We start from the raw sequence: 12499 nt of genomic DNA on the forward strand, positions 1-12499 counted from the left end.
CATGGCAGCAGCGACGTCAGCCGAGTGCTTTGCATTCTTTTAAGAGACTTCAACATCTGGCCAACATTCTGTATGTAACGCTCTTTTTCCACTTGAGCTCATACTGCAACCAACCTATCAATTCGAACATTATCCTTTCATAATGGCAATTCACACCTCCAATCGACCTTATCATCCTTTGCGCACACCGGGCGATGCAATTGTCAATGCTGCTGGGCAGCGCGTTGTGCTCAAAGGCACAGCTCTCGGTAGATATTTGAACATGGAGAATTTCATCACCGGCTATTCTGGTCATGAACATGAGCACAAGACAGCACTTGCTTCAGTGCCGGGCAAAGAAAAGGCACAATTCTTCTTCGACCGCCTACTACAACATTTCTTCACAGAAGCCGATGCAGAATTCTTCGCACCGCTTGGTATGAACTGCATTCGCATCCCATTCAACTACCGCCACTTCATTGACGACCAAAACCCAACCCATTTCAAGAAGAAGGGATTCGAGCTGCTTGGCCGCGCCGTCAATATTTGTGCAAAATACAATTTGTATGTTGTCCTCGACCTTCACGCTGTTCCAGGAGGTCAGAACCAAGACTGGCACTGCGACAGTGGTCTGAACAAGGCCTTATTCTGGGACTTTCGCGTTTTCCAAGATCAAGCTATCGAGCTATGGAAAGCCATTGCTGCAATTGCTGCACACTATAATGGAAACCCTGTGGTCTGTGGTTATAATCTCCTAAACGAGCCAGCGGATCCCCAGCATGTTCGCTTGATCTCATGGTATGAGCGTGTAGAGAAAGAGATCCGAGCTGTAGACCCAGAGACAATGCTTTTCATCGACGGTGACACATACACAATGGACTTTACCTACTTCCAGAATGTGCTTCCTAACTCCGTTTACGCATACTACGATTATGCAATGTTCGGTTTCCCAATCCCAGGACAGCCACTCTATACCGGTAGCAAAGAGCAAAAAAGTAAACGCATACGACAGTCCGACCGGAAGGTTTTCTTCATGCGGGAAAAGAATATTCCCATCTGGAATGGTGAATTCGGTCCAGTATATGCCGATGAGCATACCGACCCAGAGGCAGTGAAAACCAACAATGCACGTTACCACATGCTGCAAGATCAGCTAGAAATCTACGCGCGTGGTCAAGTAAGTTGGAGTATCTGGCTCTACAAAGATATCGGTTACCAAGGTATGATGTATGTCAGCCCAGACATGCCTTACATGAAGCTTATCGCGCCCTTTGTTGCCACAAAACAAAATCTTGCTCTCGACTTTTAGAGCATCGTTGACAAGGATGTCGTCAAAGACGTATACGAGCCATCCATTGAAGGTCTAAAGAAGATGTACCCAACATCTAAACGTTCGATAGGCAGGTAGAGAGAGCCGTCCGAGAAGGTCTTATGAGCGAGTATCTTGGCTAGGAATTCGCTGATTCATTCAAGGATAAGAACGAGGATGAGTTCGAGGAGTTGACAAAGAGTTTTGCATTTGAGAACTGCATTAAGCGTGATGGTTTGAACATGATCTTGCAAGAAGATGGCCGTAAGACAGCAGCGCCTTGAATTTGGGAATATTAGGAAGTATCGAATAGAGAATTTATGCGTTTTTGCAAACTCTAGATCCATTGGATAATGTTGTTAATGACAAAATATAGCGCAGACTGATTCGCCCTCCATCTTTCTCTGGCTAGATATCTGAGATCCACAAACAAGAGCCACTTTTCTCATTCGCCGAGATACTGCTGGAATTGATTGAAGCAATACTATTTGCCTAAATAGAAGCCGCGTCATTGCATATTTACGTCGCGGATCATTGGCGACTCTTGTCTTGTTCAAAGGCTACTGTTCAGTGAGCTCTAGTGCACGGCTGCACAGCTTCGAGATTTGCGAGATCCCGGGGTGGACCTTCTCTGGATGACGTAAGGCCGAGAGACTGCAAGAAAAAAAGACAGCAAAAGCTTACCAAGGACGCGCTGCTGTGAACGGTAAAACTGAGAGACAGAACGACGGCAGACCAAAAGAAAGCAGGGATACTTGTCCGATCCGCCGTTCGTCGTGCATCCGTTTCAGGCGTGAAGGCCAAAAAGTCACTAGCTAGCCTCTCGCTTAAGGCAAGGGTGGGCCCGCGCAGAAGAAATACGTTGATTGTGACTGACTCTCCCACTAAAAAAACGCAAAAAAAAGAACTCTCCAGCGGGGAATTGAACCCCGGTCTCCCGCGATTTGTCAATTGCTTGACAAGCGGAAATACTGACCACTATGTAACTGTGCTGTTTGTCAACATGTCCGTTAAATTTTCCGTTCTAGGTTACCAATTACCGTTAATTTCCCTGTTTCAGTCACCATAATCTGAGAGTCTACTTTCTGTTTCCAGATATATTAGCCTTAAAGTAGTTCGTGTTTCATCCCCCTTGCATGTTGGGAGCCTTAGTGTATTGGCGGCACTTGCCGCCTTAAAGCAGCATCGCAGCGTTTAATCATTAACACTGACTAGCTATGGCAGGTTGTACGGACGTAGCTCGTGACTTCACCTTATTATCGCAGCGTGCGCTATGTATTCTTTTAAGCGTCCGTTTTTAGCAAAGCACGTAATATCTCATACTGCACGCGCAACCCCATAGTTACTAGGCATAGTGCAGCTGTTAACCAATTATATCGTGAATTTATCACCCCCTAACTACTCGTTCGAGCCAGACACTTACTCTTACAATTAACTCCACGAATATCAATATAATATCAGCGCAATAACCTTACAGTTAAGTCGGGTTCTAAAATATCGAGTTAGCATAGGTGTAACGATGTTACAGTCCTGCCCAGCACCGGACCCTTACCGGAGTTGGATCGGTACAAGGATCCGCCGCCCTCCTTCAGCAGTCTAGCATTCTTGGAGTCGGATCCGATTCGGACCCGACTAGGACCAGTATATATTAAGACTCTGCCTGTAGTTAGTTCTGTAGACTTTTGATATCCTTTCGTACAAGGCCTATAGGTGTTCTGTCTTGAATCAAGGTTCTTCTGTTGTACCACGCACTCCCATATGCCTCTGAGTGACACCTCCAACCGACACTGATCCGAACAGATCTTGCCTGTGCCGTTACAATCTAGCCTAGATTGCGCTTAGCGCGTAAAGAATTAGTTATATTAGCTACGTCTATAAGTTTAGAGGGAAATCTATATATAATAAGCTTAAGTATAGTTATACTTAATAACTATCTTCTCTTTAAACTTAGTTAGATTTTTTAATTTAAGCTAGCAATTGTAACGGCACAGGCAAGATCTGTTCGGATCAGTGTCGGTTGGAGGTGTCACTCAGAGGCATATGGGAGTGCGTGGTACAACAGAAGAACCTTGATTCAAGACAGAACACCTATAGGCCTTGTACGAAAGGATATCAGAAATCTGCCCTACACCTCTAGTCTTCACGATGCTTCTTATACTGCCAATGCCTGCTGTCACTTTCCCTAGACAGGGAACCGTTCCGACAGTGACCTGGTACGGTTCCGGTGCCGATCCAGGATAGTTCCTTCCCCCCCCCCCCCAGGTGTTCGTCCCCCCTGGGTTTGGGCTTGATCTGGTTTGGCTCCGGTTCTGCTTGATACTTGGTCTGGTTATATATGGCTGTAAGAACTCTGTTGTTACAGCAATCTGCTTTTAAAGCACGACTAGCGCGTTAACGGCTTAGTATATTATGAGAGATGTTATAGATAGCTATAGCGCGTCGCTCTAAGAGATTCGCGTCTTGTTTAAGAGTCTAAAGAGTAAGCTATATCTAATGTTTAGAAGAAGGCTCTAGGTGCTGTTGTTGTTACGACATTAGGGAGGGGGGGAGTTTTGGTGAGGGCAACAGCTAGCGTGGCCCACCAACCCGTGGGGTACGTTAATAATCTTAACCAAGAAGATGACACGAATTTTCAGTTGCGTCTTAGGTCTTTGTGTGGATCATTCGTCTCGATCGATGATGGCAAGATCTACTTCCTTCACTAGACTGCTCGTGAGCTTCTTCTAAGCAATCTGCCATCGTGTCTAAACATTCACATCTGGTCACTATGGCATCACTCGATTACTATCGATTATGCGCACAGTGTTCTTACAACAGCCTGCATGAATTACTTTAACTTCTTCAAATCGAGGGCCAGTCTTCTGACAGATGCTACCCTGGGGGACAAGTACATCAATGGCCACACGTTTCTGGGCTATTCGGCCGTACTTTGGGCTTGACATGTGCGTGAGACCTGCCCCAGCCATCAGGACAATGCCATTGTACTAATTGCTTCGCATATCTGTGATCCAGATTCTGAGGCCTATTCAGTATGGTTCCAGATTCATCAAAAGGATATATCTCCTCCGATTTCCTTCTTAACAGCCATTGCATTGGCGTTATGTTTTGGGCAGTATGCAGTTGTATAGCTATTGTTGGAAAAGGGCAACGGCCAGGAGTCGAAAGGCGATGATTACGGCTGGACGCCGCTCTTGTGGGCCGCGGAGAATTAACATGAGGCAGTGGTCAAACTGGTACTTGACACATGCACGATCGACGTTATCACAGATAGCCTGCCAGGAATAATTAATATTACTGTCATTCTCAGTGAAAACAGATAGGCTCTCAGAATTTACTCTTCGCTTCTGCACCTGAGACACTTGTAGCACTTCGATCTAGCCAAACGTGGAGTTGCTAATAACTGCTATTGTAAGCCTAGAAGTACCATGTATAGTCACGTGCTTGCTCACTGACTAATGACGCTGTATTTAAACTTGCTCCTATCATTGTACTCAACAGGATGGACAATACTTTCTACACCCACAACTGCTTACAGCCATACTAAAAGCGAACAGATAGTAGTTGCGCCTTAGTACTCCTTGTTGCTCTGAATTTTCCTTAGATCCCGCTTGTCAATGTCGCGGTCATGCGCGAAGATCATTTCAAGCTCGTTGTCCTGATTAGCACAGATTCGAACACCTTCTTTCATTGTCTCAATCGAATCAATCCCTACAGATATATGTCCGAGGTAGTCTGGTTTTTTTGATTGCAGTGCAAGGGCAACTAGTTCGATTGTGGAGTTCCATGCTGTCGATGTGGATCCGGTGACCAGAATGTATCCACTGTAGGCGGTGGCGATTACGCAGTATGTAATCATGACCAGTATTGCAAGTTGAACGGAGGTCGACCTGCTACCGTATCCGTAACCGTATACAAAGGTATTGCCCTTGAAAACAGTCATATTGTGTTCATTGAAATTGGGTGGCATTTCTGACGATGGATCGACATGATCGATAGGTATTTGAGCGATCGCGAGGGCGAAAGGTATGCCAAAATCATACCCAATTCCGCCGATGGAGGAGGCCATGTCGCGAAGGAACTCAGGAGTCTGAACGGTGTGGATACCAGTTAGATCCAAGGTAATGGGCCTTGCTTTATACGGCTCTGACCTGGGTGATTCCCTAGTCTGTACAACCATCTCGCCCGATCTTTCAATCAGCTGTGACTCTCCGTTGTTCCAATAAGCCGATATTGTACAGGTGGTAACGTATAGGCTAGACCTATAAGATTCGGGTTGTGTCAATATCCACGGGAGTGAGTGTGGCAATTCGTCTTGCTGAGCAAACCCCTCCCAAGAGGCAAAAACGCCAATCAGTGAGCTTGAACTACTTTCTGGAGATGACATCCAGATCGGAGGGTAAAAGACTTTCTCCGAGTCTTCAGGAAGACTCAGTCCGGGCACTCGAAGTGTTGCATTGCTGGAGCCAGTAAAGTTCGAGACTCGATCCACAAGTGTTTGAGTATTAAAGAGAACACCTAAGGTTCTGTTTTCGCGCACATAAAATATATCATCCGATTTTCTCATTGATTTGGTCGTACAACGTGTTGATACCACTGGATGCAGTGTCTGAAGGAGGATTGTGGTTCGATTTCCTACGCCTCTATACAATCGTCGCCAGTCAGCACCTGACATGATAAACAATTCAGAATTTAAGCAAGTCGGCAGCGTCGTGTTTGATTCCACATAATCTTGGTTGTAGAAAAAGGATTGACGTAAGGATCTTTGCAGATAAGAATCGCATTCTTCGCTTGCGATCATGTCGATTAAGGAGCCTTGCTCCTCATTTAAAAAAACTTGCGTTCTTCTGCTTGCGATGGTCGTTTCCAGGTTCAGAAGGTCTCTAGATAACCTTTCAGTCTCGGTTGTGCGAAAAGGACTCAGTACTCACATTATCAAGCCATTATGTTGACTCAAGGACGAAGGATATACATCATCAGTCGAATTAGGCAAGTACCAATTGTATTCTTGGACGATATGTGGGGTATCCGGACGGGGTATCATGAGAATGGCACTCGAAGGTCCAACGAGCGATGTCAGAGGTACAATAGTCAAGATAACAAGAAGAAACACTGTTCTCTGCCATCCCTTAAAAGCAGGAGATTTAAATGTTGAGATGAAGTCGAGAGACCAGAGGTACGACAACTGGGTCGCCTGTGTGGTACTAGAAAGCGCGCCTAATGGGATGTATCCGTTGACTATGTTAGTGCGAATGACACAAAGCAAAATTTCGACAAGCGAAGCCTGCATTGTCAATTCATGAAACTTGGCTGTAAATTGTAGGAACGTAGATACGTTAGTCTGGATTCCTATCCAATACTTTGTCCATTGAAGAATCAAGAGTACTATTGCTCCGCCCAGGGGGAAAAGTTGGAGTAGAACGTGTGAGGCTGCCACGCGTCTTTTGCGGTACATTGCGACTTTCCGGTGCTCAGTACTAGATTTCCAGCTAACGAGGCGTTCGAATACAAGATTGATAAATTGCAGTCGAAGTACACGTAGGCAGTGGCGAAAATGTGGCCATGTTCGCTGTGAAGCGCCTTTTGCGTTAGACGCATTACCACTATCCAATAGTTCGACGTATAAGTTTTCCGGCCTAAAGCTGTGAGCAGTAGCGCTTAACTTGGGATAGAAATGTGACAAACGGTATTTCGAACACCTCAAAATCAGCCGCAGCCTGACGGCTCATAATGCAAAGACGTCCTAGTCTTCCTTATGAAGGGAGTGTAAGTTATGAATATGTGGTCGACGGTCAGTTCCGAGGTAATTGGCGAGGCGAGAAAAGCACAAGATGGAAGAGGGGGTAAGGGCCAACGAGCCCGAGATTAAATAATGCAGCCAAGCTTTAGGTATCCGCAATCTGGTGTGGTGGCGGATCAGGCTAAATATACACATGTTGGGGGCTAAAATTTTACACTACAAGTAGTTAACTAGATGTAATTTTTCATGAATAGTTATAAGAAATCAGATCTTAAGAGAGAAACTTTTTTTATCTTAAAATAGAACTTTACTATAGTCTATTAGTAAAAAGAAAGCTACAGAATACTGAGGGATATAAGCGCTCCAGCAGCGAATTGAATGTACAATCTCCCTCGGATAAAACAGCAACTACCAACAGGTAAATGATAGGGGCACCCCCATGACAGAAAAAGGTAACCACTCCGGGAACGCCGACATTGCCCCACCATGCCGTTTCTGGTGGTAACCCCATACAACACGACATTTTGACTGAGTGCATCACTATCGCAACACTTGATAGCTAGTTCTAGAGCTTTTTCAAGGCTCATTATTTAGAGTTGAGCTACCAAAATTTGGTTTTGACGCGCGATTCTGGACACTAATAGCCGTGTTGTAGTCTCTTTGGCATCTCTTTGATCCGTCGCTGGATGTTGTCTTGGGTGATGTTTCTCCACTCAGACTGTAAAGCATCTTTGAGATCTTTTATAGTATTGATATTCTTGATATATCGTTTTACCCGTTCTTTGATTAGCTCCCAAAGGCTCTCACTTGGGTTGAAGTCTGGTGAGTTAGCTGGGTGACGCAGTGTCTTGATGCCGTGATTTCCTCGATACCGCGACGGCATTGAGATCGGATTTTTGGTGCCATGACTTGGGTCATTATCTTCGACAAGATACCAGTTATACTGGCAATCTGGGTGGAGGTGGGCGCGCAGTATATCACTCCGAGAGACGAGTGAGTGGTAGGCGTCACGGTATATTGGGAGGATATTTTTGGTGTAATATTCTGCCGTCATGCAGTTACCCGGACGAGAAATAATCGGATTACGAGCCTTCTGGGCTTCCCAGCCAGCCCCCCGAGCTTGATATTGATCGTCGGTTTCAGTCGTCGGACGAGGACGCGGCTTTGGTGGTGGTTTTGTGACTTCAACATCATCCATCTCGTCATTATAGAACACCAGAGCAGAAGCTATATCGTATTAGTCCACCCAAGCAGCAAAATGGACGTCGGTAGGTGTCTTTGATGGAGTGTTTGCAATACTTTTTGGCTTATATCGCTCACCTTTAACCTGTAAAATGATCTGCTGTGGTAACTCGCTCATTGACATATGGGCTTTGTCGGTGAATATTACTCCATCCTAAAAGCTTTGGATAGGCTTGAGTCAATATTTCTAGCAGTAATCAAGACGCTGGGTAGCTTGATCTAGGGTGATTCTTCTAGACTAGGCAGCTCGATAGACTCTAGCATTTCTCTTCCGAAGAGCACGCTGGATATTTCGAGTTGATGCTGATATTCCTGCCCGAGACGTCTGGTCGACGAGCTTAGCACTGCGAACTTCTGGCGGGGCGTTGAGCATAGACTGTATCTGTCTGAAACTATCGGTCGGCGTCCAGAGCCAGGTCCGCCAGTAATATCTTTTTTACGAGCTCGAAGTTTAGATTGGGAGTCAGCGACATCGCCAAATACATCGCGATCGTGGGGGAGTTGGTAGCCCGTTCTATAGGTGATACCAAACTGCTTGAAGATGCTGCGCTTACTTTCTTTGCCCCGACGATCTATCGTCTCGAAAACCGCGCCCGCGTTGGCGTATCAAGATGTAGCTTGGTAGGACGACGGCTGTGGGTCTGAGGAGTCATTGATTAAAAAACATCATATTTTGGTAGAGTGGTGGTGCTGCAAAGCTAGGGTAGAAAGAGCTGAAGCGAGCATTGGTGGTTGGGGCCCGTGCTCGGAGTGACTACTTTTTTCTGTCATGAGGGTAGGAGCAAAAAGATAATGACTCTCCAGCGGGGAATTGAACCCCGGTCTCCCGCGATCTGTCAATTGCTTGACAAGCGGAAATACTGACCACTATACTACTGAAGAAGAGGATGTTCTGAGTGTTCTTGGAGAAAGGCAGCAGTGTTATCAATATATTGTTGTCCAAAAAATGTGGTAATAAAACGAGGCTTGGATATAATATGGCCGCGGCAAAAGACAGAAGAAAAAATTTTGATCTTGAGTGGGGTTCGTCGGTAGGCAAACAGAACGTCGATAAGCTTATAGTAGCTCAAGACACTAGCGAATAGGAATAGGATAGACAGTTAATGGAAACTCGGGTGATGGATGAGGGTCTGGCGCTCGTGTACATTTGCTTCAGCCTGCATGTACTGGTTTTCTATCGTTGGACAGTGCAATGGGTAGATCCCGCTTGCGCCAGCCCTAGCCCAGTTTAACAACTTCGACCGGGCACCCCTCTACTATTAGCTCTTAGCTCTAGCCCACGGTGCGGACAGCCAGACTGCTCATCCTCTAGCAGCAGCGCGTACAGAGCTGATAGCGAATCTCTTCTCTTGTTAATGGTACTAGTAGAGGAGGGTACGTGGCCCTAGATTGATGTTAACGTAGTGACGTTGGCAGACTAATCGTGATTATGCTCAGCCGCCTTGAGATGGACATCTACAAGGGCATAGCGGTCTGCACTAAACTTATGGAAACTATCTTTGAGACAAAGAGGCCTAAACCATTCCCTTTTAGGCCTCGTGCCACTCAACTCCGTACACATAGGTTGAGATCTCGACACGGAGCTAGAGCCCTCAGATTGGCCACGTGAGCCTAGGTAAGCTAGTTACGTAAGCACACGTGATCGCTTATTCCTGCCAAAGTTTTGCCAAAATCGCCGTCTTGAAACTGGTGTACTAAACAGATCCTAAGAACACCCGCTAGTCAGAAGAAAAGGGGCAGCAATGGCTGTCTGCTACAACAGTAAAAGCCAAACAGCAGGCTAAAAAACGCCAACAAAGCAAGGAGATTAAACAAGTTCGATTGGTCAATGGGTAGCTAGAAATCAACATCGAATTAGTCTTTTGAAAGCTACGGACGAAGCATTTGAAAGGCCGGACTTGAAAAGACCCTATAGAAGTTGATGAAGTCGATGAAGTCGACCTAGCCACTGCATCAGGTACTCGCTGTGAAAGGTAAATAGCTCTACCAGAACACTTTAGACGGCTAATCTGACATCAGCAATCGTTTCGCATGGTTCAATCTGCATCCGCTACAAATTCCTGGAATTTGTTATTAACTATTGGCGTTGAAGTGGTCGAGCGTTAGCCGAGGATGGACATTACCTGACAAAACACGGTCGCAACCACCGTCGACCGTCGAATCGCATAGTACTGAAGCGGCAGTAGTGGCGGCAATGTGGCGTACGGCGGCAGCTCAGCTTCTTCAAGATAATTACCACTCCTGCCTCTAGTTGTCACTAGTATACGGAAAGACCAGCCGAGCTAAATGAGCTAAGCAAAATATGGTCTCAACGCTGCCCCATGCGCAATGGAAGGCGAGACCAACAACGCCTTCAATAAACTATAATGCATTTATAAGGAACAAAGAACCCCCCACTGCTGAGAAAATGATAAGGTCATTCCGTCTTGTTTCAGAAGTTTCAACTTGTTCAGTTATTCTGGTATCCTCGACAGCATGCGCTATCCTAATTGGCATGCGCTCGCAGCACTTTTATACGTACAAAGAACGCTATGTGTTCCAGCGGAGCAGCGCCCAGAGTTGGCCGAACGGCAGACCGGTCCCTTTCCGTTCTGCTCTGATCCCGCTGTGGTTAACGTTCGAGATGCGATCCTTGGTCGCGATCGTCTAGAGCCCTCATATTGTTATTCATTCCTCAACGTTCCAACTACAACTAGTAAGTTGAGACAATTAACTGACTATCAGAGTATATAGTAACGAGAAGTAGGTACCATGTTCCAGACATCTCTAACAACAATCATGCCTGTCACGACTACTTCGACAACAGTGAGGTGACCTAGCATAGCAATACAAAAATACTACACTAACCCGTTTTAGCTTCCAGCTGCGATTGTTACTGCTTTCACAACTACAACTACAAGTAGCACCACAGTCACTACATCCACAACAACAGTAACTACCACGTATGTTTAAAAGGCAGCACCCAATTTTCTTGTCCTAACAATTTCTTACTGTAGTACAACCGCTACCATCACACCGCCTGCGAAGATGCGCCGTCAACCGAATACAATAAGAAACCATCCCGGAAACAAAAAACCTTGCAGCTCTGCGTCTAATAATGATGTTAAATCTCGAGCTTGCAGTTGCATTCTGGGAGCGTCACCGACAGTAACTGTCTTAGAAACTGCCACTACATCAAGCACAGTCACCATTTACAGCACACTTATACTGACAGCAACATTGCCTGACGCGACAGAGTCAAGAACAACAACCGCAACCTTGCTCGAAACAAAGACTTCCATATCAACTTTAACTGTCACCGTGACATCGACTACATCTCCGCCACCTAGTCTGAAGACTTGCGCATTCGGGACGGCTATCGGTTATCAAAATCCCGTCGCTGGTGTCCAGAAGTCCTTCACTCTGAACACACAGTCAGGGTCAGGTTGCAATAGGTGGGGTTGGTATGAGACGCCTACACTTGCAGAATTGCAGGGTGGCATATCAGGTCCACTTTATGTCGGTGATGGTAGTAACGATATTACTCAAGCCATTGACATTGGCATCTGGGTTGCCACAGCGAACGCTCAGGGAAGAGTTACAGTGACATACCTCCTCAACCCACCATATGCGCTTGCAGCTGTTCACATTCAGCTCGTCTGCCTCCCACTCACCAACTGCAACCAAGATCAATATACCTACAACGCTGGAGCGATTCCTAATCTACCTACTTGGAGCAATCCTACTCCGCTTGCATATCCAACATGTAGCGGTGGTTCAAGGGTTTCCCTTATTGTTTTTGCTAGTTCAAACATATTGACGGTTACGCCAGCTTGTCCACCACCGAAAGCCGTGTAGGCAGGTCTTGTTAAGAATGGTGCCAACTTGTAGTCCGCCTTGTTATTATTTAGCCCTAGTTCTATCTGAATATTTTTGCACCGATCCAATTCTTTGATTCAAAACCATCGCTCCACCTTCCTGAACTATTGTCCAAAAGCTGCATGCCAACCACAGATCCAAACTATACCTCTGCCTCAGCGCCCTTGACTATGCTAACAAACTTCTCACTAATGAACTCGGCAACTCGCAAGGACTTTGAGGTTTCCTCTACACTCTTGACGATTCGATTCAATACGACGAAATCAACCTCTAGCTTGATCGCACAGATCAGTGGGAAGCACATGTACCTGGAAATGTAGATTTTCAGGCACGGAAGGACGTTCTGGATGACATCTAATTGTAAAACCACGCTG

At 46.0% G+C, this 12499-nt stretch overlaps 3 protein-coding genes and 2 non-coding genes across 5 annotated transcripts; 2 read left to right on the forward strand and 3 right to left on the reverse strand.

Annotated features, from left to right (window-relative positions):
* Positions 1 to 142: 142 nt before the first annotated feature.
* Positions 143 to 1598, forward strand: COCSADRAFT_350130 (glycoside hydrolase family 5 protein; the record flags this gene model as incomplete). Its single annotated transcript, XM_007697914.1, has 1 exon — positions 143 to 1598. One exon carries the CDS (start codon positions 143 to 145, stop codon positions 1286 to 1288), a length of 1146 nt encoding a protein of 381 aa, XP_007696104.1. The 3' UTR covers positions 1289 to 1598.
* A 599-nt stretch (positions 1599 to 2197) lies between these two features.
* COCSADRAFT_t16 lies at positions 2198 to 2280 on the reverse strand. Its single transcript has one exon. It is a non-coding gene; the product is annotated as a tRNA-Asp (tRNA).
* Positions 2281 to 4710: 2430 nt separating this feature from the next.
* On the reverse strand, positions 4711 to 6921 carry COCSADRAFT_187447 (uncharacterized protein). Its single transcript, XM_007697915.1, has 2 exons — positions 6217 to 6921; positions 4711 to 6168 (listed from the first exon to the last, which is right to left on the reverse strand). The coding sequence occupies exons 1-2, from the start codon at positions 6738 to 6740 to the stop codon at positions 4857 to 4859; spliced, it is 1836 nt and encodes a 611-aa protein (XP_007696105.1). The 5' UTR covers positions 6741 to 6921; the 3' UTR covers positions 4711 to 4856.
* Positions 6922 to 9063: 2142 nt separating this feature from the next.
* On the reverse strand, positions 9064 to 9149 carry COCSADRAFT_t15. Its single transcript has one exon. It is a non-coding gene; the product is annotated as a tRNA-Asp (tRNA).
* A 1532-nt stretch (positions 9150 to 10681) lies between these two features.
* Positions 10682 to 12191, forward strand: COCSADRAFT_33423 (uncharacterized protein). The gene is made up of 4 exons (XM_007697354.1): positions 10682 to 10962; positions 11014 to 11072; positions 11124 to 11209; positions 11264 to 12191. Exons 1-4 carry the CDS (start codon positions 10743 to 10745, stop codon positions 12102 to 12104), a joined length of 1206 nt encoding a protein of 401 aa, XP_007695544.1. The 5' UTR covers positions 10682 to 10742; the 3' UTR covers positions 12105 to 12191.
* Positions 12192 to 12499: the final 308 nt, after the last annotated feature.

The sequence above is a fragment of the Bipolaris sorokiniana genome (genome assembly GCF_000338995.1).
Source record: "Bipolaris sorokiniana ND90Pr unplaced genomic scaffold COCSAscaffold_2, whole genome shotgun sequence".
Taxonomy (NCBI): Eukaryota; Fungi; Ascomycota; class Dothideomycetes; order Pleosporales; family Pleosporaceae; genus Bipolaris; species Bipolaris sorokiniana.